The sequence below is a fragment of the Hippichthys cyanospilos genome, chromosome 4, assembly GCF_059441005.1.
Source record: "Hippichthys cyanospilos isolate Australia breed blue-spotted pipefish chromosome 4, RoL_Hcya_1.0, whole genome shotgun sequence".
NCBI lineage: Eukaryota > Metazoa > Chordata > Actinopteri > Syngnathiformes > Syngnathidae > Hippichthys > Hippichthys cyanospilos.
In genome coordinates, this window is record NC_142372.1 from 18,374,491 (window position 1) to 18,398,716 (window position 24,226).

The 24,226-nt window shown below is 39.9% G+C and overlaps 2 protein-coding genes across 9 annotated transcripts; one reads left to right on the forward strand and one right to left on the reverse strand.

Moving 5' to 3' along the window:
* Positions 1–762: 762 nt before the first annotated feature.
* Positions 763–12,417, forward strand: ccpg1 (cell cycle progression 1). Of its 8 annotated transcripts, none has more exons than XM_088413016.1 (10): positions 763–841; positions 1,364–1,444; positions 4,599–4,716; positions 4,931–4,989; positions 5,052–5,223; positions 6,708–7,031; positions 7,594–7,682; positions 8,224–8,349; positions 9,146–10,266; positions 11,387–12,417. In XM_088413016.1, exons 2-10 carry the CDS (start codon positions 1,385–1,387, stop codon positions 11,547–11,549), a joined length of 2,232 nt encoding a protein of 743 aa, XP_088269142.1. In that variant the 5' UTR covers positions 763–841; positions 1,364–1,384; the 3' UTR covers positions 11,550–12,417. The 8 variants fall into 8 exon arrangements, with proteins under 8 accessions (XP_088269142.1, XP_088269145.1, XP_088269148.1 ...); XM_088413019.1 differs by having other exon boundaries at positions 9,170–10,266; XM_088413022.1 differs by having other exon boundaries at positions 9,296–10,266.
* LOC148424879 (GPI alpha-1,2-mannosyltransferase 3-like) lies at positions 10,904–20,348 on the reverse strand. The gene is made up of 14 exons (XM_088413062.1): positions 20,232–20,348; positions 19,951–20,107; positions 18,993–19,129; positions 18,788–18,911; positions 18,457–18,574; positions 18,265–18,369; positions 18,063–18,193; positions 17,841–17,981; positions 17,693–17,744; positions 17,049–17,260; positions 16,906–16,970; positions 14,903–15,107; positions 12,565–12,742; positions 10,904–12,496 (listed from the first exon to the last, which is right to left on the reverse strand). Exons 3-14 carry the CDS (start codon positions 19,102–19,104, stop codon positions 12,362–12,364), a joined length of 1,578 nt encoding a protein of 525 aa, XP_088269188.1. The 5' UTR covers positions 19,105–19,129; positions 19,951–20,107; positions 20,232–20,348; the 3' UTR covers positions 10,904–12,361.
* Positions 20,349–24,226: the final 3,878 nt, after the last annotated feature.

The following is a 24,226-nucleotide window of genomic DNA, read 5'->3' on the forward strand; positions in this document are numbered from 1 at the left end:
GTCGCCCAGGAGCGACTTCTTGCAGCAGTTCAAACGTCTTTGCTCTGAGCCAACAGTTCGATTTTTATTTTGTTAAGTGTTTTGCGCCATAAGGATGTGATGTGGGAGAATGCGTGCCGTAGTTCAACGTTAAAGCTTTACTTTTTGTATGAAGTTGCTAATAAAGTTTGGGTAACGCTGCACTGCACTATTAAAGCAAACGCGAAGTCATCTGCACTAAATAAAAACGAAACTCTTGTTTCATCAGTTGACTATGCCTATGTTGCCTTTCTCTTATTCAAATGTCCTTAATGTCTGACTTTTTATGTGTTTGTTTGATTGCGTGGTTCAGTTCTGTCTCAATTCCTTAAGCCATGTAATGATATATGTTGTTGCCCCAAGAGTAAATTTCAGGATCATGAACGTTTAGATAGAATTGTGATAGATTGATAGAATAGTATACAGTAGTAATATAATTAATTCATCATTATATTGAATATAGTAATATTGTGAGATTAGCTTCGAAAACAAAAATTCTTTATATTTTAGAACTTAATAAATCACAAACTTCCACGTGTTGAACTTAGTCGACACGGTTTCCATGTTTATGTTTTCAAAGATAAATTTGGATCGTGCTCACGTTGGCCCCGCCCCAGTTCAAGTCGTTTGACTACCGCACTGTCTCATGGGAAATGGTGTTTTATTAATTCAGTGATAACTTTCTTGGCGTCATCTTTCTTCTAATTTAAAACTACAGTTCCCAGATACTACCAGTTTTGTTATGATTGCTAGCCCAGGTCCGTGTATAGTGCAATAGGCCTGCCTGCAAACAGCTGCATCGTCGATGGACAGCAAAACACAGGTTTTTGTCGTTTGAAGATTTTCGTTCAGGAGTTATTTTCGTTCGTTTTTGCAGGGATTTTTCAGCATGAATTGACATTATTTGATGACGGGACGCTTTATTTGTCGTTATTACGCGTTTAGAACCAGTTAATCAAGGTAAAATCACGTCAAGAACAAAACACTGGCGCCTAACGTCACTAGTTTTTTTTAAAGGTTTAATAAACGCGTAACTAATACGACCTAGCTTGTGTCATATTAAAACAGTACACTTACGTGTAAAAACTAATAAGTCTACACCTCTAAACTTAAGTTCACGACCGCACATTGTTCCATTGCAAATTATTCGCTTTTCAAAATGGTAAGTACACATCTGTCAATTTAAGTGTAAGAACACAACCAATGCAATGGTTCACTGGGTCAGGCGTGGTGTTTGATTTATGGCGCAGCAAGAAAGACGCGGTTAAACATGTTGCATTCTGCACTTTTGTGTTTTGTAAATATAAATGCCCAATTTTGAGTAACATCTTTTCCAACTCCTCAGTGGTGCTGACAATCTGTAATCATGTCAAACACATCGAGTGATACCGAGTCGTCCTGCGGCTGGAGCATCATCAGCATGGAGGTGAACCACCGCTCGGAACTCATCAAAATCCAACGAGTTACACGCTTAACTCTCGTGGTATTTTCTCAAATGCGTTGATACTTACATCGAAAGGCATTTCACCTAAAAAGGAAAGCATTGATAGTTGAAATTCTGGCAACGATGTGGAAGAAAATTACCCCAAACATGGTCAAAATACTGCACCAGGGTTGTAAATTGTACCCAAAAGAAGCATATCACCTAAAAATCACATACACCTCATAAATTCCCACTGTAAACATACATGTTACATAGACCACTTAATGGGATTGTGGGTGAAAATTTAAACCAACTTTGAAGTCTGAAGTTTTGAATGAATGTCTCCACCTTTTCATTCTTCAGTACTTTTTGGTATTTGCCATTTTCTAACAAAAAGTTTGTTTATTTCATAACTCAAGAGCGATAACCAAAAGGAATAATAATTGGACCCAAACAGAAACTAGACACTCAAGTAAAAATGGAAAACAAGGTTTAATAACAAAAAGCACATTACATGCAAAACTCCACCGTTTAGAACGCGTAGCGAAGCAAAACAATCCCGACTAGTATCAAAAAAGCAACATTGAAAAAAAAGGCAATGTGCAAACACAGTAACCACCACAGGGGGGCAAAACTGAGCCAACAGAAGGAAGACACCAGATTATAAAGCAATGAGATACTTAAACGAACTAACAAAATTAACAAAGAAGGAAAAGATGAAAGATATTTATTTAGGGCCGGGAGCCAATCACATGTCGTGTAGGAGTTCCCATCTCCGTCCTGAAAGCTTGTTTTGAATGTCCTACCAGACACATAATTGGCTCCCGATGTGAGGGCAGGAGTTGTAATCTACTCCCGTCCCAACTCCCGCTTGTTAGCAAGAGAAGGGCCGGTGTCAATCATAAAACACACGCATTGTTGGATAGACGCAAGGGAGAGTAGGAAAGTGCTTCACCGGCGTGTTGTAAATCTCTTACCCGGGTCAATGCAAAAGTAACACAAAGGGGAGACAGCAGAACACCACAATACCAAATGTGCATGAGGAGTTTCAAAGCATGTTTTTTTTAACTAATTTGGTGTTTTTTTTTAACTAATTTGGTGCCAAAGATACTTGAATGTCGTTTAAGAATACAGACATACAATCCCAGGTAGTTATTTATACTTCCATATCGTACTGTAATGGAGCATCTGAAAATGGCAGGCACTGAATGAATTAAGTTTATTAGTTCATTTAAGCGCTTTCAAAATTTAGGAAAAGGTCAGATTAAGTTAATCTCGAGATTACATGGTGTTTTTTGTTCATCGTGGAATTTCATCTGCAAGTTTATAAAGACAAGATACATTGCCACTGTATACTTGGACCCAAATACATGCAGGCAAGTTACCTCACAACTGTAATGCATTATTACTTATTACTGTCATTTCAAATTAATTACTTACATTGCAATATTACTGTATTTGAAATGTAATGCATAACACTACTACTGCATTACTTTTATATTACTCTCATCACCATCACTGGAAATATGGAAATATGGATTTGCCATTCTAATTGTAGCTCATTACGCTCATCACACATCCAGTGAAATCATTACACATCATTACGCATTCAGGTTGGCTTAAGGCTAAAAACAGTACAAATCATTTAATCTGTATTGTAATTATCTGTATTGTATCTTTTTTTTAAAATCCCTTTATTACTTAGCTACACAGCATAGTGATGCCTTGTTTATACTGTAGGCGAAAGCAGTGCATTTCACAATTTGAATGTTCAAAATCATTCATATTCAAATTTAAGTTCACTCGGCTAGGTTAGGGACAAGTTTCAAAAATAGATGGTTCCGGTGAGGCTAACATTAGCAGCTAGCCTATATCATTGTTATTTTGTGCATCATTCTGATACAGATTGAGCAGAACTATTTATAGACTTACTAATAGCAATTGTAGAGTGAAAATTAGCGTTATCGTAGCTTGTGGTTATTTCTAGTTGCGAAAGGGATCTTGCTGACAAGCTTTCCAAATGCTGGTTAATCCACTGTGGGAAGCGGCAGCATATCTTCTACGTATGACATACTGCGCCACAAATCTCCTAACCTCTTGAGGTGGAAGTGGCATCCCCCAGTGAGAGAGCAAAATCCTCTGCGTTTTTTCTTTTCGCTAACTTCGTGTTACTAAGGGACCACTCTTAATGGTTTGTCAAATTACTGGTCCTGTTTCGCAAAGTGGACAGCTCTTTAGGTGTTGTGCTTAAAACGCACCAAACGATTCCTGTATATTCTTGTCTTTTTTTCTGAAGAACTGAGTAATGGGCGTATGTCCATTTTGTGTGGGAATTCCTAACACTAGTTACGTCAAACCTTTTATGAGTAGACTATATTATATATGCTACACAGTGTAATGTTGATTGCGCTTGAAGCAGTTGTTTTTCCTTTTCCTTGTGACGCAGCTAGAGATCATTTTACCATAAATATCCAAAGTTGCGCGGCAACCGTGTTGCACCAAGTTTATGATTGTGTGTATGTGCCAAAAGACTGTACTTAATAAAGTCAGAGTCAAATGGAATACTTTTCCTTGTTCTAAAACCGGAGCACTCGGCTGCGTAATTTGCCACTCTTAATTGAATCAGCTGGCGACATCATAACCTCTCAGTTTTAGTAATATTCCTTTGCGTAAACGAGGATGGACTCAAGACGGTTGTTCAGTCTGCTCGCTTCTTTTATTGAACAAATGCCGTAAAAAACACAGCTAATACAAACTGCTTTTAGCTGCAACAGGCACTAGTTGCTAACAGCCACCTGAACGTCCAACTTCTAGCTCATTCCGTTACAATAATTATTGTAAGAATACGGCGGATATAAAAATGCACATCTGTCCTTTAAAACTCTTGATTAGGTGGCTGACAAATCTATCTTCCGCGAAAGTTGTTGAAAAAAAATCTAATTTTAAGTTACCCTTTGTTGTGTTTTTGTTAATCCTAATTTTAACCCGAAAGTCAAATATCCCCATTTTTTTTATCATGTACCCAAAGTAAATAAGGAAAAAAAGGGGTCCAATTAATTTTTATGGAAACCTTTTAAAAACTACTCCAGAAGAGGTCATCTATGACTTGAACTTGAGTTAAATTTGTAATGCCTAATTTTTCTTTGTGTTCTTAAAGGGTTCCGATATTGAGACTTTGGTGGCAGACGCCATAGAACAGCAGGAAGCTGATACTCAACAGCGCCCTGCTTCGGTGCAACCGGAACTGCAGGACTTTCAAGCCTCAACCTCTGCTTGTATGAATCTCCTTGTTAAGAGCAACTATTGCAAATAATGAGTGTAAAAGCATATTTCCTTTGAAGCATGGCTAGATATAAAAAGACCACACTAGTACATGCATGGATCTTAAGATGGATATCAAAAACATTTTTAATTGAAAAGAGAGTGATCAGATTGAAAGTCCAGTTTGATTTTTACATTCATCCCAACTAATGTTTCCCGTATTTGTAGCTGGGTGTAATAACACACTGGGAGAACAAACCATGGACAAGACACTGTGTGCCTCAGAGGTAAATATGTCATTGAAACCTCAGAGCAACATCCTGTACAAATGGAGTTTCACCACCCTCAGGCTGGAGCTGATGACTTGGAGGTGGAAGAGCATGCATCTCTCTTGTCCTTCAGCGACCACTCCGATATTGTTACACTACAGGAGTTGAAGGAGGACATGTTGGCGGCCGATGAGGGTTCGTTTTTGGGCACTTCGTGCAGCAGCCAGTATGCCTTCACCGCCGCAGAACCTGGTACGGACTCAAAGAAAGGTTGCTTGTGGATTTTGTTTCTAGTTGAACCAATCGTTATATTGGGGCAAACCTTTTCCAAAAACGGGATTCCCACATCATCATCCATGTTAATTGTTCATTTTACATTGCCAAAGCAGGTCTGTCGTTGAATCACTGGAAGGTTACGCAAAGCCTTGTGAACTTGGGATGCCGTCTCCGAAGTCGGCTTGCAGGAGGCCGCACTTTTAAAGGTGTCTTATTTCAAGAGTGAAAACATGTTCCCCCCCAAAAAACAAAAAAACTAATCAACAAGAAAAAGCTTGTTAGGACACATGCGTGGACTAATCATGATCACGCTATGCTTTGCTGTTCTTCGCAGTTTGGCTACTTTGTACTTTGTCTCTGTTTGGCATGAGACAAAATTTGCATCTGTTTGCATTACGGACTGCCACTCCCTTATAGACCCGAAAAAGACACTTTCAATTAAACCTAATACCAAATATCCAACAGGTAGAACCAAAAGCAAGCTTCCCCCATAAACTGATTTTTGTCTTTGGCATGCAGGCAATAAAGACACCATTTCTCAAACTTATTTGACCTACCGTAATTTATATAAAAATAAATCTGTTGACTTGTAAATATGGCACTAAAGGTGTATATATAGCCCACTGGAATAATGGTACCTCAGCTCACAAAGTTGTTTAGGTCTGTTTAGTTAAAACAGCATTAGAATGACCCTTCATTTGCCTGGGAGGGGGGCTGAACTGTTGCAAATACTGCATATAGCAACGGTTAACTGCTCTAGCCAGAAGATCTCCCAAAAAGCATCATTGCAATGCTTTATGTATCTCTTACATAAATGACGATTGAAAAAAAATATCATCTAATCGTTAATATCACAAGATCATTAATCATAGATCATTTGTTAGCACAAACTGATGTGATATCCCACATGGGTAAAATGATGATGCACTTTACAAAAGCAATAATCAATTCCTAAACTCATCTTTTAACATTTACACTTAAGTAACAACAAAGTAGATCGCATAGGCTAAACTCCATGTTTAGTTTGTACAGTACTGGGAAACAAGAACAAGCCTAACCTAATTTTGCTGTGCATGAGGTGTGTTAGACTGCCACTACCTTATAGACCTGAGAAATACACTCCCAATTAAATCTAAGAAGAGCAAGTACCCTCCAGATGACGCCAAAAGTAGTTTTTTTGGGAGGTTTATATCTGCAAATTCTGAACGCAAGGTTCAAGGGGTTTGTTTTGTTTTGTGTTCATCACTGGTCAAGATATAAAACGTCGATTCTGCAACACGGGATGTGCTTGGATGTTCACTCTGATCCTTAACTGCCCCTCAAAAAATCCAGTCTATTTTGGCATGAATAACCTAACATCTCAGCATGTATTTATATCACGTTATTTAGTCGTTTCCATTTGGTTATTGATAATGCACTGTGCTGATTACTACTCTGACCTCTGCATATATTTCTGGAAGTTTTCACAGCTCAGCCTCCACCTGCAGCCACAAACTCCAGCAGCAGTGACGATGAAGTGGCCGGAAATATTGCAATGAGAAGACGCAGATTGAGGAGGAATACAACTAACACTGTGACGGAGTCCTGCGAGGAGGAGGAGGAGGAGACAACCGTGGAGTCTGAGGAGGAAGAGGAAGAGGAGGGAGACGAGAAGCAACAGGCAGTGCAAACTCTAGTCGGACCAGCGACACCAAGAGCGCGACGCCAAGGCAGCGGAAATCTCAACTCTTGCATCTTGCTCGCCCTCGTCATTGCCCTCAGCATGGGCTTCGGACACTTTTATGGTATGGATTCAGGCATTTAATTTGTTTTCATTTTACCTGTGAGCAGCATATGAGCAATACGTCGCCCTTGTGGTTACCACATCTGTATCGCAGCTCTCGGGTTCAAAAGTCTGACCTTCCTGTGTGGATTTTTAATGGTTTTCAGCCTCCTTACACATTCCAAAAACATGTTGGGCTCATTGAAGACTGGGTTTACCAGCCTTTGGCTTGACAAGCTATATTTTATATTAAAAAATGTCACAATACATGTCAAGTGAAGTAGTGAACTTATTTGAATCCATGCATCTCCAAACAATAATTTTTCAAGAACACCCCCCCTCAAAAAACAAAAAAAAACAAACAAAAAACCTTTGTTGGGCGCTTAACATTGCTTCATCAGGAGACTAGTCACAGTGCATAAACAGGTTCATTTTTCCGAATTACTCGCACATGTGAATATGGCAAACAGTATTGTGTACACCGCAACTCGCTCTAAAATTAACTGGGTTGCGGCTCTTATACATCCTTATTTCGAGGAATGTTTTCTGTGTCCTTTCAAGTAACAAAGCTGTCTTATTTGCAGGCACTACCCAAGTACAAGAGAGACAGAAAACGGCAGACAAGGTCAAAGAGACTGAGTTCAGCACTGTGAGGAATCTACTGCAATTTCATGTAAGTATTGAACTCCCAGTAGTACACACTTTCATAGTCTTCAATTTCAGTCGAAGGTGAAAGAACGCATGTTCCAGGAAAAAAAACTAATCAGCCCCGGCTTGTAGTAAGGGGAGCACATATGCGATACGCTGAAGGACTGGAAACTGAATATGCTCTTCAATTCAAAGTCAAGCCAGTCAGCACAATCAGGTCAGAAATCTGGATAAAAGAGATCAGTTTAAAAATAAAAGCAAGACTTTGAGGTCCCTGTAAGTATTACTTGTTTTATTTTCTTTTGACGTTGACCCTCAGGGTACATTGCTTAGCGACTGGCTTGACTAATGGCTATACAGCAAGACGGTTATCTCCTTATTGCTTCGCCGTGATTTTCGCCGTCCAAGAAAATCCGTCCATTACATGAAAGCGGTCCGTGATTGCTTACGTGTTCATCCAGGAGCACCAAAAAAAGATGCCAAAATGTTGTGCATCACTGCCGATGAGTAAATTGAGATGACTGACAAACCCAACCAACTAAATGAGACTTTGTTTTCCTGCAAAGGTCTCAAGCGATGACCTTGGCCAGGATGATTTGGATGAGCAGAAGCTTATTTCATTGCTCACACAGGTCATCAAGAAGCTGAGCAAAGAAAACATGGAGTTTAGCACCCAACAGGAATTTGCTCAGGTAACGTGTATTGCATTTTCTTCTTTAAATGACAAGAATTCCTCTGATCAGTTACTGTACCAGCAAAAGAAAGGGGTTAATAATTGACCCTGGTAGAAAATGGCCCAAAAGTAATTCTTTCAAAATACTTATTCATTCATTTGTTGTAATACGTTTTCTTTTTTGTGTGTATGTACCATTTGCTTTTCAAAGGAAATACCGTGTTTGAAATTTGAAGGGCTATAAAAGCTGGATGTCTGACTTCACAGCAGGTCGGGTCCCCCAGAGCCCCTATTTTGCCTGTTTTCGATATTATCTTCAACAACTCACCAGATTCCAATTAGCACGTCAATAAGCTTTGGTGAAGATTTTTAGGCTTTCAAATATCAAACAATCCATCTCAAACAAAAACTAGGAATTGCACGTGTTCCCATACACACAAAAAAATTGAAAAAAAAACCTGCTACATTCATGCCATTTTGTTTGGGATCTGGACCCCTGCCTGCATTGAAGTCAGGTGAATGTACCACTGCATTATGAATCACAATAGCCCATATGATACAGTAATCATAAACCTCAGATAAACTGCTACTTTACTCATTGTCGCACTAATGACATTACTTGCCTAACTTATCTTGTATGTCACATCAGTGTTTGACTATGAAGTGTCCTATCTGACTGCCACAAATTTTAGTTACGTTTTTAGAGTGATGACATCAAGCAGCGACCCATACAAATGGAGTATCTCAATCCGAGTCGAACAAGCTTCGATTCTCTCTGTTCACGTTGTAGGGTTTACACTTATGTTTGTTTCCAGTTCTTTGTTTCTTACTGCAATCAGGTCCAGCGAGAGTTTCAGGCAGACTTAGCAAGTCAGAGGGAGACGGAGAACCAGGTGTTGACCACCATGAACCAGCAGCTGAAAAGCTCTTTAGAGCAAGAAAAAAAGTCCCTGTCCACCTTGCAGGAGGAGGTGCGGAGCCTGCAAGGCAGGATTCGCGATCTCGAGGCTAGCAGCGCTGCCGTCGATCTCGAAAACTGGAGGCTGAAGGCTGAGCTGGAGGAAGAGAAGGGCATGAGGAAGGAAATGCATCTTGCGTATGAGCCAAAGGCCCAGGAGCTCATGTCCCGTCTGAGCGAGCTGGAGAAAAGGCTGGGCTTTGAGCAGCAGCGCTCCGACATGTGGGAGAGGCTCTACCTGGAAACCAAAGACGACCGGGCTAAAGGAGATAGGGAGCCCAAAGTAACCAACGGCAAAGCGCGCACGCCAGGTATTGTCAAAGATACCTTCGATGCGGTCAAGAACTCCACCAAGGAGTTTGTCCACCATCACAAAGAGCAGATTAAGAAAGCCAAGGAAGCCGTGAAGGAAAACCTGCGCAAATTCTCCGATTCCGTCAAATCGACTTTTCGCCACTTCAAGGATTCGGCCTCCACCTTCCTCGACAAGATGACGAGAGAAGGTAGAAAATTCTATGAAACCAAAAAGTACAAGAAAAAAAATGCTCGTCCTAAAGAAGATGCCAACACCCGCAAACCAGGAGACAGAGTCCATAAAGAGCGAGGCCAGAGCGCCAACCCGAAAGGATGCCGAGGAGTCTTCGAGTGCGCCTACCAGGAGTCCATGAGCGTCTTCAACAAAGTCACGGAGCCCATACGGGCCGACGAGTTCCACCAGCTGCTGTGGAGCTACTTGCAACGGGAAGTCCACCACTTTCACCACTGGAAGGAACTGGAGAGCTTCATCAACGGCTTCTTTCACAACGGCCTCTTCATCCACGACCGCATGCTCTTCACCGACTTTGTGAGCAGCGTGGAACACTACCTGGTCAACATGCCCGAATACCATGGCCTCCACAATGACGTCTTTGGGGACGTCGATGACTTCATCTACAGACACCTTTTTGGTGAGGCGTACGGCAAGAGCAAAGGGCCCAGGTGAGCAGACCGCTGTCGCCCCGCAATTCACTGTGTGGGGTTTGGGGGGGTCAAGAGCTGTCGCCAATAGCACCAATCTGCCTGTAATTTAGGAGGGGAAAAAAAAAATCCAACAAAATGTTTCATTGTATTAAAATAACGCAGGATTTTTCATTGTATTAAAATACGCAGGATACTAGAGTGCACAATAATAGAAAGAAAAATCAACTTCACCTTCCCTGAATTCAATCTTAAAAGTTGAAGTGACTAGTTATGTTGCACTCTTCTATTATTGACTAAACACAATGCCATTTATAGTGTAATTTTAAGTCTCATTGTTTTGCAACGAACTGACATCAAAATCCTCTGAAAGACCTTTTCAATAATAATAATGCAAAACTGAGGCCCCAAAACTGTAGACAGCACATAAGCAACACGAGTGAAGTCGGCGGCATGAGAAAAATGCTGTTTTTATCACTTTTGCTTCAACTATGAAAGTACATTCAAATAATGTGATTGAATGTATTTCCAAGAACGCTCAATTTTGCCACTGAAAAAGGTCTGCACCACATTGGCAGTGCCACGCTTCCATAGGATGTATGTACTGTAGCTCACACAGAATAACGTTCAGCCTTGCAGAGTCATCTGAACACCCAAATTGAGTTTGCAAATGTAGAATTTATTTGTAACAACATACTAAAATGCATATTATGAATATATATCTTATCGACATTACATGGGTGCTTCTCACAAAGTACTGTAGTTTTGTCAGACGCTCACATTGAAAGCCAATATTTTCTTTTAATTTCCCAATCAATCGCCATATTTTGCTGCTTTGGTAGACAGCGATCCCTCACTACTTCATCTATTGCGCCCTCAGTTTATCGAGGACTTATTTCCCGATTGAAGAAAAAAAGCAAAACTGCAAAAACAAGGTATTTCCGTATATACTGCAGGAATAAAATAAACAACCTTAGATTTGCGCTGTGGTATGGGTGTGAATGTATTTTGAGTGGTGTAAAATAGCTGTTGCGGCCACTCCCTCAACAGACACATGTAACTAGAGTCCTTTAAAATGCATGACAGTTGTAGTCATTGTATTCTTGCATGTAAACACCATATTTTGCCCTAAATCTTCCAGCGGGCCTCTTGAACGACCAGACTCCAGAGAGGAGACGAGCACCAAGCATCAATGTTGCCGGCAGCAAAGGAAAAAAGCACGGCATCACGGCGGGCGAAGAAACGGGCACATGGCTGACGTCAAAGTCGAACTGGGACCCATGCCGTTGGACCACAAATACTGAACGCTTCCAGACATTCTTGATAGTAGTGGCAGTAATAGTAGGAGTATTGGTAATAGTAGTTTAGTACTACTCTGGGTTGCCCTGGTCAGTTTGCACAGTGGTTTTGTGTTTTTAACGCTACTGAATGTCCGCGTGGTGTTCTGGTGGAACATTTTCAGACGCACTTTAAATGTAAGATTTGGATTGAGATGTTTTCATGTTTTGAAAAAAGCCCCTTTGTTGGAAGGCAAACTATTGAACCCAAAAAATAAATATGCAAATAATGCCTTCAGGTTGACACGATGCTTTGCTGGCCCTGCAACTAACTCATCTCAATTTTCTGTAGAATACAAAATATAAAGATACTTACAACTATTGGGTCACAAAAGAGGCGAAGATGCTGTCTTTTTTTTCTTTTCTTTTTTTTAGCCCCGTACAAAAATCACAATGCTGTTACGCACTCCAAATCGAGGTTCTGTTGAGATGCACAATCCTACTTTGAATAAATCTCTTCGGTTGTGAAAGGATTATATTCATGAACTAGTTTAACCTTAGCTGCAGGTCATTATCCATTAACACTTGATTCTCTGTTCCTGAAAATGATTATTTATCCTAAATTAAAAGAACTAATTGACATCTCAACCTATTTTATGGGGGGATTTTGCCTGGAGCGTGGATTTGATTTGAAGTACTGAGGATGAGCTAGTGATATGATTGTTGATTCCGTTTTAACATTCCTTTAGTTTCTCTTCAATGTGTATCTGCAAGGAGGAAAAAAAAAAACACTTCACACTTGAGCGTTTTGTGAATAAAAAAAAATGCTGTGCATAAAATCAAACAGAGTCCGGTGGTTGTCGGTGCCTTTCATAAATAAAGATTCTTCCTCCAACTCCTCCCTCAGGAAAATGAGTGTGAAATATGTCCGTTGTTTTTGTGTAGTTGTTTCCATGCAAAAATGCTGTGATCTTCTGCAATATTAAAAGGGCAGCGGTTATCGGCTTTTAAGCCACACGGAAAGAGTTGGCCGCACTTTTACCTTTTCCATAACGTCAAAGAGAACCAAGTGAGTAGGACTTGAATGAGCATGTGGATATGAAGTTTGGAGCCAGAGAAGCGGGTCATCATTGAATCTGTCCGATTCATTCACGTCGTCGTCCTGGCCGAGATTAGGCGGGCACTCGAGGAACCTCATCTTTAGTGGGCAGTGGACATGACTGCAAGGAGAGATTTGAGCAACCCGTTACAGGTCTCCATAAAGCATGGGTATCAAACTCCAATCCTCCAAAGTCAGTACCCTGCATGTTTTCTCTCCGGAACACACCTAATTCAAATGAACAACTTATTAGCAAGCTCTGCAGGGGCTTGAAAATAAACGTAAACAAGTGTGTTTGAGAGAAGCTTTGAAAACATGCAAGATACTGGCTTTCGGGGGGGATGCCAGGGGTCACGTATGACCCTGGGGACCAGGATTTGCTTTTGCCATGTGAATTGTAATTGCATATTCACGGCGCCAGATGGTGCAATGGCACTGTCAAAGTCGGGAGTTATAAACTTTTAAACAAATGTCAAAATGCTTGCCGTAAATCTGCATTTCGCCAATAAGATGTTTGCGCTTTTTTTGACCTGATTTTCCACAGTTTGGCTAATGTCTTTAACCATTAAAGTTTGATGTTTGTTAGTGACATATTTAGTTTTGCTGATGGGAAATAAAACCGCAGTGAAAGGCACAGGGTGAGGCAGATAGTTCTCTGCCGCAATGAAGAGGGCGTACGTGAGCAAACGGGTACTTGTTGCGCTCTTCTTCTACGCAAATCATCAGGCGAGTCAGGTGTTTTTGGTTTTGTATTTTGCGACGTCGGACTGCCAAACGGAAGAGGATTGTATATCTAAGTTTAAAAAATTTTCAAAACTGGACTTTCAGTCAAAAGTGGACGTGATTAACACAGGTAGACCACCGCCAGAGCTACAAGGTTCGCTTCAAACTACGGGACAGAAGATAACGCGCTCTTTTCAAACGGAGTGGTACACCCGAAAAGAATGGCTATGTGGTCATCATTCGAAAAACCGCCTTCACTGCTTTCCTCGCCTTTTGTTCTCAACTTGTGACAATGTCTGGACGAACACGGGATATTACGCATGGACTTCATCTATAAATAAAGGTAAGACACAAAAAGTTTTAATTTCATTAAAAAATCGTATTAAAAAAGGAGATTAGACTAAGAATAACAAAATAAAATCTATAACCCTAGAGAACCCACGGGGTCATATCCAAATTCGGGCCTTAAATTAAATATATTTTGTTTTTCTTTTCATGGTTTTCATTAAGCAATCTGTATTAAATTGATTTAAGTGTCAGAATAAAAGTTTTAAAAACAACTGATTATTTCACTCAAGGTCAAAATTGAAATCTGTCGCTTTGTACACCACTCTATACTCTCATTTATGTTGTATGGATTATAGAATTACGACGGCCAACACATTAGTGATGCGCTGCTGCTTATTATGAACATTATTTCTTACACAACTGATTCAAATGGTTAGCTCATTTGTAAGATCTGGGGGAGCTTGAAAATTATCCTAATCAGGTGTGTTTAGGAGAGAAAACCGGAAAACCTGTAGGATACCGGCCCTCGAGGACTGGAGTTCGACACCTGTGGTGTAGCGCAAATGCAGTTTTTTTTTTTTTTTTACCTTTACATATCTGTAATATGTACCGTGCTTGTGTGTGTGTGTGTGTGTGTGTGTGTGTGTGTGTGTGTGTGTGTGTGTGTGTGTGTGTGTGTGTGTGTGTGTGCGTGTTTTGTGAAGAATGCTGATGAGATATGAAATAACCAGTAGCCAATTGAATAAGCTACCCTTTTTGGTTCATATATTTGTAAATCTGACACTAAAGGAGTTAGTGCCTCACCAACAATGAACCTTACCGCACGTCACTGGTATAAACCCTGTAACGAGTAAATGTTTGTTGAAAGTTGACCTATTTTGCTTTGCTTTTGTTAATGGTAAGTTAAGACATACTTTTACAATTTTTATAGATAAAGCTCTTCTACCAAGCAAGTTCTCTTTCGCAAAGCTTTGCAAAAAATAATTAAGATTAATGAGAGGTAGGCTACTCTCCTATTTAACAAGTATAAATGTGACTGGTTAATTCTGAAGGCAGTCACATTCCCCAGTTATAGGAGGGTGCGCACACTTTTGCATTGTCTTTAATTTCATAGGTACATGGTGGATAAAGTTTTGAATTGGTCTTCAAATAGGGGTGTGTAGACTTTATGTTCGGTGTAGGATATCTTTTACCATGACCCTCCCGTTTTATATGCGGGAAAAGTCAAGCACTGAAATCTTCTCATTGATCGAAATTAAGCTTTTGGCACCTGTAGTAAGGCGTTGAGTGACAAGACATGGCGAAGAGGACGTCTGGTTTCGAAACATCGTGACAAAGTGCATTGACGTGGGTCATGATGTCCAGAGTGCCACGCTGGTGAATCAGGCCCGTGTAGAGCGCTATGAGCAGGTTGGATGCCAACAAACCAATAGCGGCTGCTCGTCGCCAAGCTCTCATACGAGCCATCGTTGCTCCTGTTAACGCATACAAATGGCTCAAGATGAAATGGTTCAAATGTTGTAATTCCTCAAATTATATTGTCCAGGGGATGGGGAATATCTATTATCTGAACCGCTGGTCGTCAGCAAACATACTGTAAAAGAAGCGTAAAATAATTCAATCACATACACGAAATGGAAACAAACTCATAAAATCCAAAAGAAAATCACCAATATTTAAAGGGCGAATGTGTAATTTTTCATGCGCCTGTGGCAGCTTTAGGGGCAGTACGGTAAATGCAGCAATAAACACTCCTCCTGCTGTCCTCAACAGGGGTGCCACACCACATGTGGCAACCAACATAATTTGATAACTAGACCTACAATTATATTTCAAACATACTGTTGGTCGTTAACAACACATTTGTTTGCAAGTTTTTGAAATTTATAATAATTTAATGACCATTTTTCATAAAAAATGGTCTAAATCTTACAGTGTCACTTTAACCAATTACAAACAAACTGCAAACATTAAAGAAAGGCAGATTAAAATGAAGAGGATGTGAAATGGAAGCAAAATATAAAACATGCAATTAAAAAAAAACATCTGCAAAGAAAAAATATTGCACATTACCAGCACGTGGCGGAAAGGGCGCCACTAGGGGGCGTGACGATCAATTTTCTGCATATTTTGGGGCAGCTGTTCATTTTTTTTCTTTTTATTTGCATATATTTGTTTTGTAAGTTTGCCTTCATTAATTTTTTTTTTATTGCTATGTTGGTTTTAATCCAAGGACACCGCTGACTGGGTCCTTCAATGAACGAGTTGCACATTTTGGTTGCGTGGTGCTTTGTGGGTACGGTAAGAGAAACCAAACCACATTCAAAGGTACCGGAAAGTCGAGCTGATGCCATGTTCTGTCCATTACAGCAGTTAAACATGGCACAAAGCTCACCTGTTGTTTTGTCACTCAAGACCTATGGGCCTTTTCAACGTGCCTAATGTGTACAGTTAGGCTTACACGTTAATCCCTTGAATTGTAGCATTCAAAAATGACAATGAGCAATCGTCGGACAAGCTTGTGTCATTTTGCAGAGGAGTCAGACAAGTCTGGTGACTTTTGGCTCGTACCAAAGCGGATTGTTCGGGAGGTTAAACCTGGAAACTGGTATAAAGCATGAAGAGCTGTTAGATAATCAGTTTGAACCGTAAAAAAAGACGTTATATTAGCATTACCGCACTAACATCGACAAAAGTCGTATCATTTTCGATGTGTTGGGAGTGAAACTATGCAAAGATGGTTCAATGTGAAAGTCGAACAATTCAATTTGCTTCCAGTCGGTATTCCGATTAGATGTTATATGGTACGGTTTAGTGGGTGTGAACAAATAACTTTTTTTGTTGTTGGGCATTTTACACACATTTGAATGAACTTGTAAACATGTCATTTCCTTCCAAGATATTGGTGGAAAGATGCAATGCAGGTCGATTCGATACGCTTGCATCTTTTCAACTCAAAAATAGTTTTCAAACTGGCTTTTGTTACACCCCTAGTTATTGTGAGTTAGGATTCAAGCAACCGAACCACATTTGTTTTGCATTTTCAAAACCTCAAACTAGTGTTCGAAATCTCCTGCACCATCTGCTACGTCTTACACATTAAGTTTTGTTGAGAAGCACGATAAGTCAGCCGTATTTTGTCGTATAAAAAAATAAACCAATCTGGCTCTGGCTACTCTTCATATACACATGAAATGATGTCTCAAAATTAAGAAAAAAAAGACATTCTATTGGTACTGCTGTTGTCTATCAAGAGTTGTGATTGGGACTCACCACAAAAGATCATGCAGAAGGGAAGCACAGGGTAGATGAATCGAAATTCCTTGTGAGGAAGCAGACTGGAAAAAAAAATCAATCACATTGACTACAGTACATTATGTAATATAAGAAGATTTGAACGCCGAAGGATGCTATACCTGTACACACCGATGGTCCAGACGATGGCCACCAACAGTATTCTGTACTTTCTGGATGCGAGTGAGCAACCATAAAAAAAGAATGGTACGTGGGGGCCCATTACGACCGGGAAGCCCTGGGTGAGGTACCAGTGCCAGGGATGGGTGCCGAATAAGTCGGCCACCCCGTCCAAGACGTTCACCTTCAGGAAGTTGAACTGCACGAAGATCCACTACACAGCAGAAAACAACTTATGAACTCGGAAAAAAATCACCATCTTAAGGGCAAAGTCAAGACACTACTTTATAAGTTATGTACATAAAGTGTTCAATAACTGTAGTTAATTAAGTAATAAAGTCATGGTTAACGTTTGTGTTTAATCCATTTAGTACCAGACATTTTAAAACCTTCCTTTAGTCAAACATCAAAATTAATTGTAAATAAACAAATAAATACCTGAGATTGACTTTCTGAACCCTTGAAAAATACAAATGTAAAAAATATGCATTTGGACTTGAACAAGTTCATTTGAGCTATTTTGCTATTTAAGACGTGCAATGTGTGTGGAACTTGTAGCCCTTTGAGTTAATCAGTAGCAACCCAAGAATGAGCTGTCAATTTCTAAATGTTTGGCGACCCCCCGACTGGATTGTGAATATTTCACCTTTTCATAGAATATGCAGTCGATCATGGTTGAAATCACAATGGCTGAAGCCCTTCAACAAAAGACAAAAACACTGTTACCTCCAAACAGACAAAAAAAAAAAAAAAATCTAAAATCTAAAGCTGTGTAAATATGAAATGGCGTCAACCCTATGGGAATGTAGTCATGAACCACTAGTCTGAGTTTGTTTTTGTCCTGCCAGAACTGGTGAATCAACAGCGGAAGCCAGACAATCAGGGCCGTCGGGCGAAAAATAATCGCCAATGCAACGAGACTCAGATATTTTTTGCTGAGGGGAAAACAAAACACGAACATGGCGTCAGCCAGGAATCCAAGGCACTTGTAGCGATGTTTGTGGCGTTAAGGAGACCTGCTGTATGTTTTGGATGCTGGCAGGGGGAAGTAGCACAGAGCCAGGCAAGTGATGTTAGCCTCCACACTGTTAGTCAGCGTTCTGCTGCAACAGTACCACGTGAACCACGAGCACAAGCGGCAGAAGAACTGCACATACAAACACAATCAAAATCCCACGGAATCGGCATTCCCTTAAAGTCGGAACCGGGTAGGTTTACCGTCCAATTCGCGATGTCTTGCCCTTCCAGTTCTCTAACAAAGAAGAAGAATTTGAAATCTGCAAACGCAGTGACAAGTGCTTGTAGCAGGCGGGGCAGCCATATCTGCGAGGAAAACATTCCCATTTGAATAACAAATTAAGTCTGAGCAAAACATGCCTGAATTAAAAAGCAAAAAACTAAAACACTTTCCAGAAGACACACAAAGTCACAGTGTATCCAGTGTAGTATTTTATAGATGATGGCAAAGAAGAGAGGGTAGGTGAAGCCCCTTATGCCTTCCTTCCATTCCCACGTCAGATGGCCATAAGTCACAGCGTTAAAGTCATTAATAAAATTAAAACTCAGAATGCATACTCAATAGGACTAAACTTGTTTTTGGTTAAGACTAGTACTTGCTATGGTTATGGTGGTTATGGAGAGTTTAGTATTTTTTTCAAATTGTATTCACTCTTGACTGAAGCTACGTGCTATAGAAAATGCATCGTTAGCTGTTGTGAAAATAAATGAGTTGAGAGGATATTTGAAGGCCATGCGATGGGCGACTTCCACAGACTGCCAGTATTCGTCTGGAACAAAGCTGCTCTGAACCAGAAAACAGTTGACGACACGGAAAACCACAGAAAACGCTGCGATTCTCAGCACTTCTGTATAATGCAAGAAGAATAATTTCAACAATCGCAACCTCCTTACATGACGACATCACACCATCCGGGAAATTAACTCACCTGTCCTAAGAGGAGCGCCGTCTTCATTTTTTAACCATAGGGATTCACTTTTCCCAAGTTTCACATCGTCCTCTTTCCTTCGGAAACGTGAACGCTGTTTCAAAGTTTCCATGTGGATGTTGTGTCTTTCAACCTGGCTGCAGATCAGAGATGTGCAGTCAAGGGCAGGCAGGGAAGGCTGAGCCTCCCAGTTATCTCGCTTCCATGTGAACGGTTGAAAAATAACCTCAACACAAAACTAATAAAGTCCATTTCAAATCATTTTCTATTTTTGTTTTTTGGTCCATTCTTGACATTGATCTTTTTCTGTTTTTATAACAGGTTTTGAAGGAAGAAATGACTGGAGCTGGGCGAAAAAACATTGTTTCCATCTACTTGTAGTCTTAGACAATTTGCATTCTCCTTGGGTGGACCGCTTGCCTGACATTTAACATTTAAACCCAACGCAATGATATCCATGTATTGTTTGTCTGTCTTTTACTTTGCCTTTCCGTTGAGAGGCCGGACTGAGCGAAGTTGCTCTGCAGCAATTTGAGACTGATTTGTCCCATTTGGAAACACAGCACATTGTAGACACACAGAACTTTTAAAAAGCTTTACTGACATTTTATCTGTAAGATCTTAAGAGTGGGAAAAACCAACAAGGTGAGACAAAAGCAAACAAGCACTGCAGCAAGGTGTGGAAAGGGTGAAGGGTAAATGGAGTGCGCTTTACAAAGCCACATTCATACACTAATGGGAGACTGTCGCCACATATGGCACCGCCAGATCCCCTGGGAGCAGGTTAAGTTCAGTGTCCTAAGAACATTTGGACATGGTCACCAAGGTTGAGAATCAATCTCCCTACTTTTGGCTTACGACCACTCTACCATTGCCACGCCGCCCATAAATAATTCAAAACACAAGTCAAATAGTAGTTGAAAGCAACGTGGGTTGAATGGACATTTTCAAAACTTACGCCAGGAGAATCTCAGAACAAAACAATCACTATCCAGGATTGAGGCAGGATGCGATATGGCAATCAGCAGTATCAAAAAGAACGATTTCCCGTCTTGTTTGTCTGGGCGCTTAGGAGATCATCAGTTGGTTTAGCTCAGCCCAGCTCACTGAGTCACCTATATATGAAACGGAAAAAAAAGGGAGGAGCCAACTGAACAAAAATCAGTGAATTTTACAACTTGCATGGCTATAATTTCTCAACAAAATTTTCAAATAAAAAGTTCTGGACAAACACATTACCATTTCGTAGTCTTTTACAAGTAACTTAGTACGACGTCTGCCCGCAAAACTCACAAGATATGCTTCACCAACTTTTTTTCGCAAAACCGGACGAGTGTCTGTCAGCCATAACCGTGCAGCCTCCACCTTTATTAAACACAAGCTCACTCACCTTCCTGGGCTTGCCCCATTTATCCAATCACATTAAAGGCCTCACAGAACTTATCAAACTGTCACACTAGAAAATTAAAAACAAAACAGAACATTGTGTTGTTTTAATATAATTAATGATCATGATGAAATTAATAATAATAGGAATTGAAATAATAATCGTGATGATAATATAACATGTGAAAAATATGAAATTAGCATGTAAAATTAAAATCCAACACAGAAAATTTTGAAATAAGTACATAAAAATCATGTAACAACATGAAACTCATGTGATAAGGTAAAACCATGTCAAAACAGCATCTGCAGAAAGGATAACCCAGCTCATTTAAACAATTTAGTTAAGATTTATTTCGATGTTTGGTTCAGACATACATGAATGAATTAATGAATTCAGTTTTACAAATGTAATAAAGAATAAAACAGATATCAAAAACGTAGCATAAACACATGCTTGGATAGGGAGTAGGACAAAGTATATGTTATACATTTTATATATATTTCATTGCAATTTTACATAGAATTAAAAGTGTGTACTGTAGATATAATTGCCTTATATGAATGCATACTACATATACAATATAATCATATCCATATAGGCATATGATAAACACAAATATCAATTTAAAAAACATCCATGCATAGTAAGACTTTTATTCTTATTATTATGTATGTCTTTTCAAGTTTAAAGTATAGTAAAGGGTAAGAAACCCAGGGAGGCATTTGTTTTAAATGGTCATGCAGTAAGGCCACCCAAAAAAATAAACAAATAAAAATTAAGCAAACAAGCAAAATCACCTGACTAGGACACACTGCTGCCAGAAGCAAAATGTAAGAAATGGGAAATGTGAAAGGGTTCTCCACCTTACCTCAAAGTAGCCCTGGAAAATGGAGACTGTAGTTGAATTTGTGATTGGCAGGGCCAAATATTGCTGACAACATTTTTTATTCTGTAAATCACATGAATGATGATTGTAATTTAGAAACAATATCAGACCAATGTTTTAAGCCTTTTCTTCAGATGAAAATCCATGCATCCATCCATTTTCTGAAGCTGCTTGCTGGTGCCTATCCCAGTTGACATGGGCACTAGGCGAGGGACACCCCGAACTGGTTGCCAGCCAATCGCAGGGCACGCAGAGACGAAGAACCATTCCCCATCTCACCTAAGGACAAATTTAGTATGTATTCGCCTGCCATGCATGCTTTTGGAATGTGGGAGGAAGCCGGAGTGCCCGGAGAGAACCCACGCGAGCTAGGGGAGAACAATATAACTAATAATATAGTGCAAAATATCATGTAGTGCAAAATATTGTTTATGCGTGTAGAAAGAGGCAGATTAGTGCATGAGGGATTTGTTGAGAATCCGGATGGCTTGAGGACACTTTGGATTGTACATCTGTAGAAACTGTTGAGAATCTTTGCTGACATGCCAGAATTCTTCAGTCTCCGCAGAAAGGACATTCTCTGTTGGGACTTCTTCCTAATCAAAGTGTTGTAGGACCAGGTGAGATCCCCACTGATGTAGGTGCAGAGGAATTTGAAGGATTTCACCCTCCCCACCTCAGTCCAAATAGTGGTGGTTTATGTGGCTCCGGCTGTCGCCTTGGGTCTATGATCAGTTCTTTGGTTTTGTCCATGTTGAGGTGGAGATTGTTGCTATGACACCAGGCCACAAGGTCTGCCACCTCTTTCCAGTATGCTGTCCCAACCCCACCAGTGATCAGCCCGATGACTGTAGTGTCGTCTACATACCTAATTATGCTGATGTTTTGGGAGGCGACACAGTCATAGGTGAAGAGTGTGTAAAGCAGGGGTCACAGCACATAGCCCTGGGGTGTCCCTGTGCTTATAATTCTGGTGCTGGATGTGCGGTTGTGGACTCTGACTGATTGGGGTCTGGCTGTGAAGAAGTTCAGCACCCAGTTGCAGAGGCGGGGTACCAGACCAAGTGCAAGGAGCTTGTCCTTCAGTTTGTCAGGGATGACTGTGTTGAATGCTGAGCTGTATTCTCTCCCCTTCAGATTAAAATGATAAAGACAAGGTGCTCTGTGTTCCAAAGCTATTTACATATATTATTTATTCAGTTTTTCCAGCATTAACCAGTTAAGTTGGTCGAAAATGTTTCTCGTTTAAATAAGGTTTTTTTTTTTTGTTTTTTGTTTTTTTAAATTTCAGGCACTCTGATGCACTTTCAACTATTTTCAGATTCAGAATAACCTGTAACCTATAAAAACCTAGTATAAAGTAAACATACTGAAATTTATTTATATGGCCCTTTTTTATTTTGTTAATGTTAAAAAGGATAGGTATACCTATAAAATGTTCATCGATAATGACCTCATTTTTAGTCAGTGCAGAGAGTTGCGGCACAATGTTTTTCTTTCTCTTACTTGGGGAGGGGGGCTTTGCAAAAAATAAATGAGATGGGTGAGTCTGAATTTACCTTTATTATGATTTTTTTTTTTTCCCCCCTTTGGTCAAATTTTTAACTCACTATTTTCCTGCAACACCAATCTAATAAATCATATTTATTAGCAGGATGGAAGTGCCATCAGAATCCAACTTCGTTGAATTATTAGGTAGGAATATATTTTCACCACACAATCTATGAGGGCAATTGAACCAGCTGCGAACTAACTCCATGATCTTCATTTCTGGTTTGGCTTGGTGTCACCAACATCCTCGTTGAAAGCACTGCAACACATTCAAAGTGCAAATAATTTGTATGTAGAGTTTCTGACACCTAGTGGTGAGAATTGCGCACAACAAAACAATACAGCCTGGCCTTGTAACTGCAGGTACCAGCAGTCTAATAGTCTGCCAGTGAAAGCCTTTATTGAGCAGAAACCAGGTTTAACTAATAAAGACACAAAATTACCATTTTGCTTAAACACATTTTGTGGTCAAGTGGTGAATGATCAATAGAGCGCACTTGGACCCTGAATGGACGAAAACGAAAACTTGAATACAAATATTTGAATGTAATTAAACGGACTTGAAATAATCTACAATCTGGCATGTTCTGTAGCTCTCGTACTACGCAATAAATAGGGCAAAGATGGGGCGTGACACCAGCACCCCGTGGCAAGTTTACCTGTAGCAATCGGTCACTCTCGACCTCACAAAATATTAAAAGAAAACTAATGTATTCTCCCAAAACTCATTCAAGTTAAAAAAAAAATAATATCTCACAAACAAAACCTCTCATTCACCAAAACAAATCTTACATACACACACCTCATGTCTCTCACACATTCTCAAAACATCTATCGCAGATCCGAAATAATTTGCATAAAAAAACTTTCACCAAATAACTGACTCACACAAGCGAAAAAATGCTAAAAACCAACAAAAAGAAAACAAAAAAAAAAACCGCATGTGTGCGTAAGTGAAAGAGATTAATAGTTTACCAATTTCGTACAGCTCCCTATTTCACAACCGCAGATAAAAAGATTAAGTGTTTAATCTTCCATTTAGTCGACAGTATTTATGGTGTTGATTCTAATAGTCATAGGTACCGGTTTTATTGCTGTTGGACAGCCCTGCGTTAACATTAGGACATAAATACTTCCACATCAAACCCTCACTTTGACGTGCCACAACATGTTGTACTGTAATTACTTAACTAGACCGTTAACGTAAGATGTCCATTGTACACTGCAGCTCTAGGCGATTCATTTAGCCTTTTTGTCTTCTACAACAGACACTAAACATTTTCTTCACGCGCCCTACTGTAGCATTTGCAGCTTAAAGTCACACTTAATGATTTTTTTAGCCTCTCAAAGGTATAATAAAACGTGTAAAAAAAAAAAACGAACGTGTAAAGCTGCTAAAAAAATCCC

Coding starts and splice junctions, on each gene's coding strand:
- ccpg1 (XM_088413016.1), top strand. CDS start 1,385: ATGTCAAACACATCGAGTGATACCGAGTCGTCCTGCGGCTGGAGCATC. Junction 7,032..7,593: donor GGGCTTCGGACACTTTTATG/GTATGGATTCAG, acceptor TCTTATTTGCAG/GCACTACCCAAGTACAAGAG. Junction 7,683..8,223: donor GGAATCTACTGCAATTTCAT/GTAAGTATTGAA, acceptor TTTCCTGCAAAG/GTCTCAAGCGATGACCTTGG.
- LOC148424879 (XM_088413062.1), bottom strand. CDS start 19,104: ATGGAAACTTTGAAACAGCGTTCACGTTTCCGAAGGAAAGAGGACGAT. Junction 17,745..17,840: donor CATGACTACATTCCCATAGG/GTTGACGCCATT, acceptor CTTTTGTTGAAG/GGCTTCAGCCATTGTGATTT. Junction 16,971..17,048: donor TGGACCATCGGTGTGTACAG/GTATAGCATCCT, acceptor TTTTTTTTCCAG/TCTGCTTCCTCACAAGGAAT.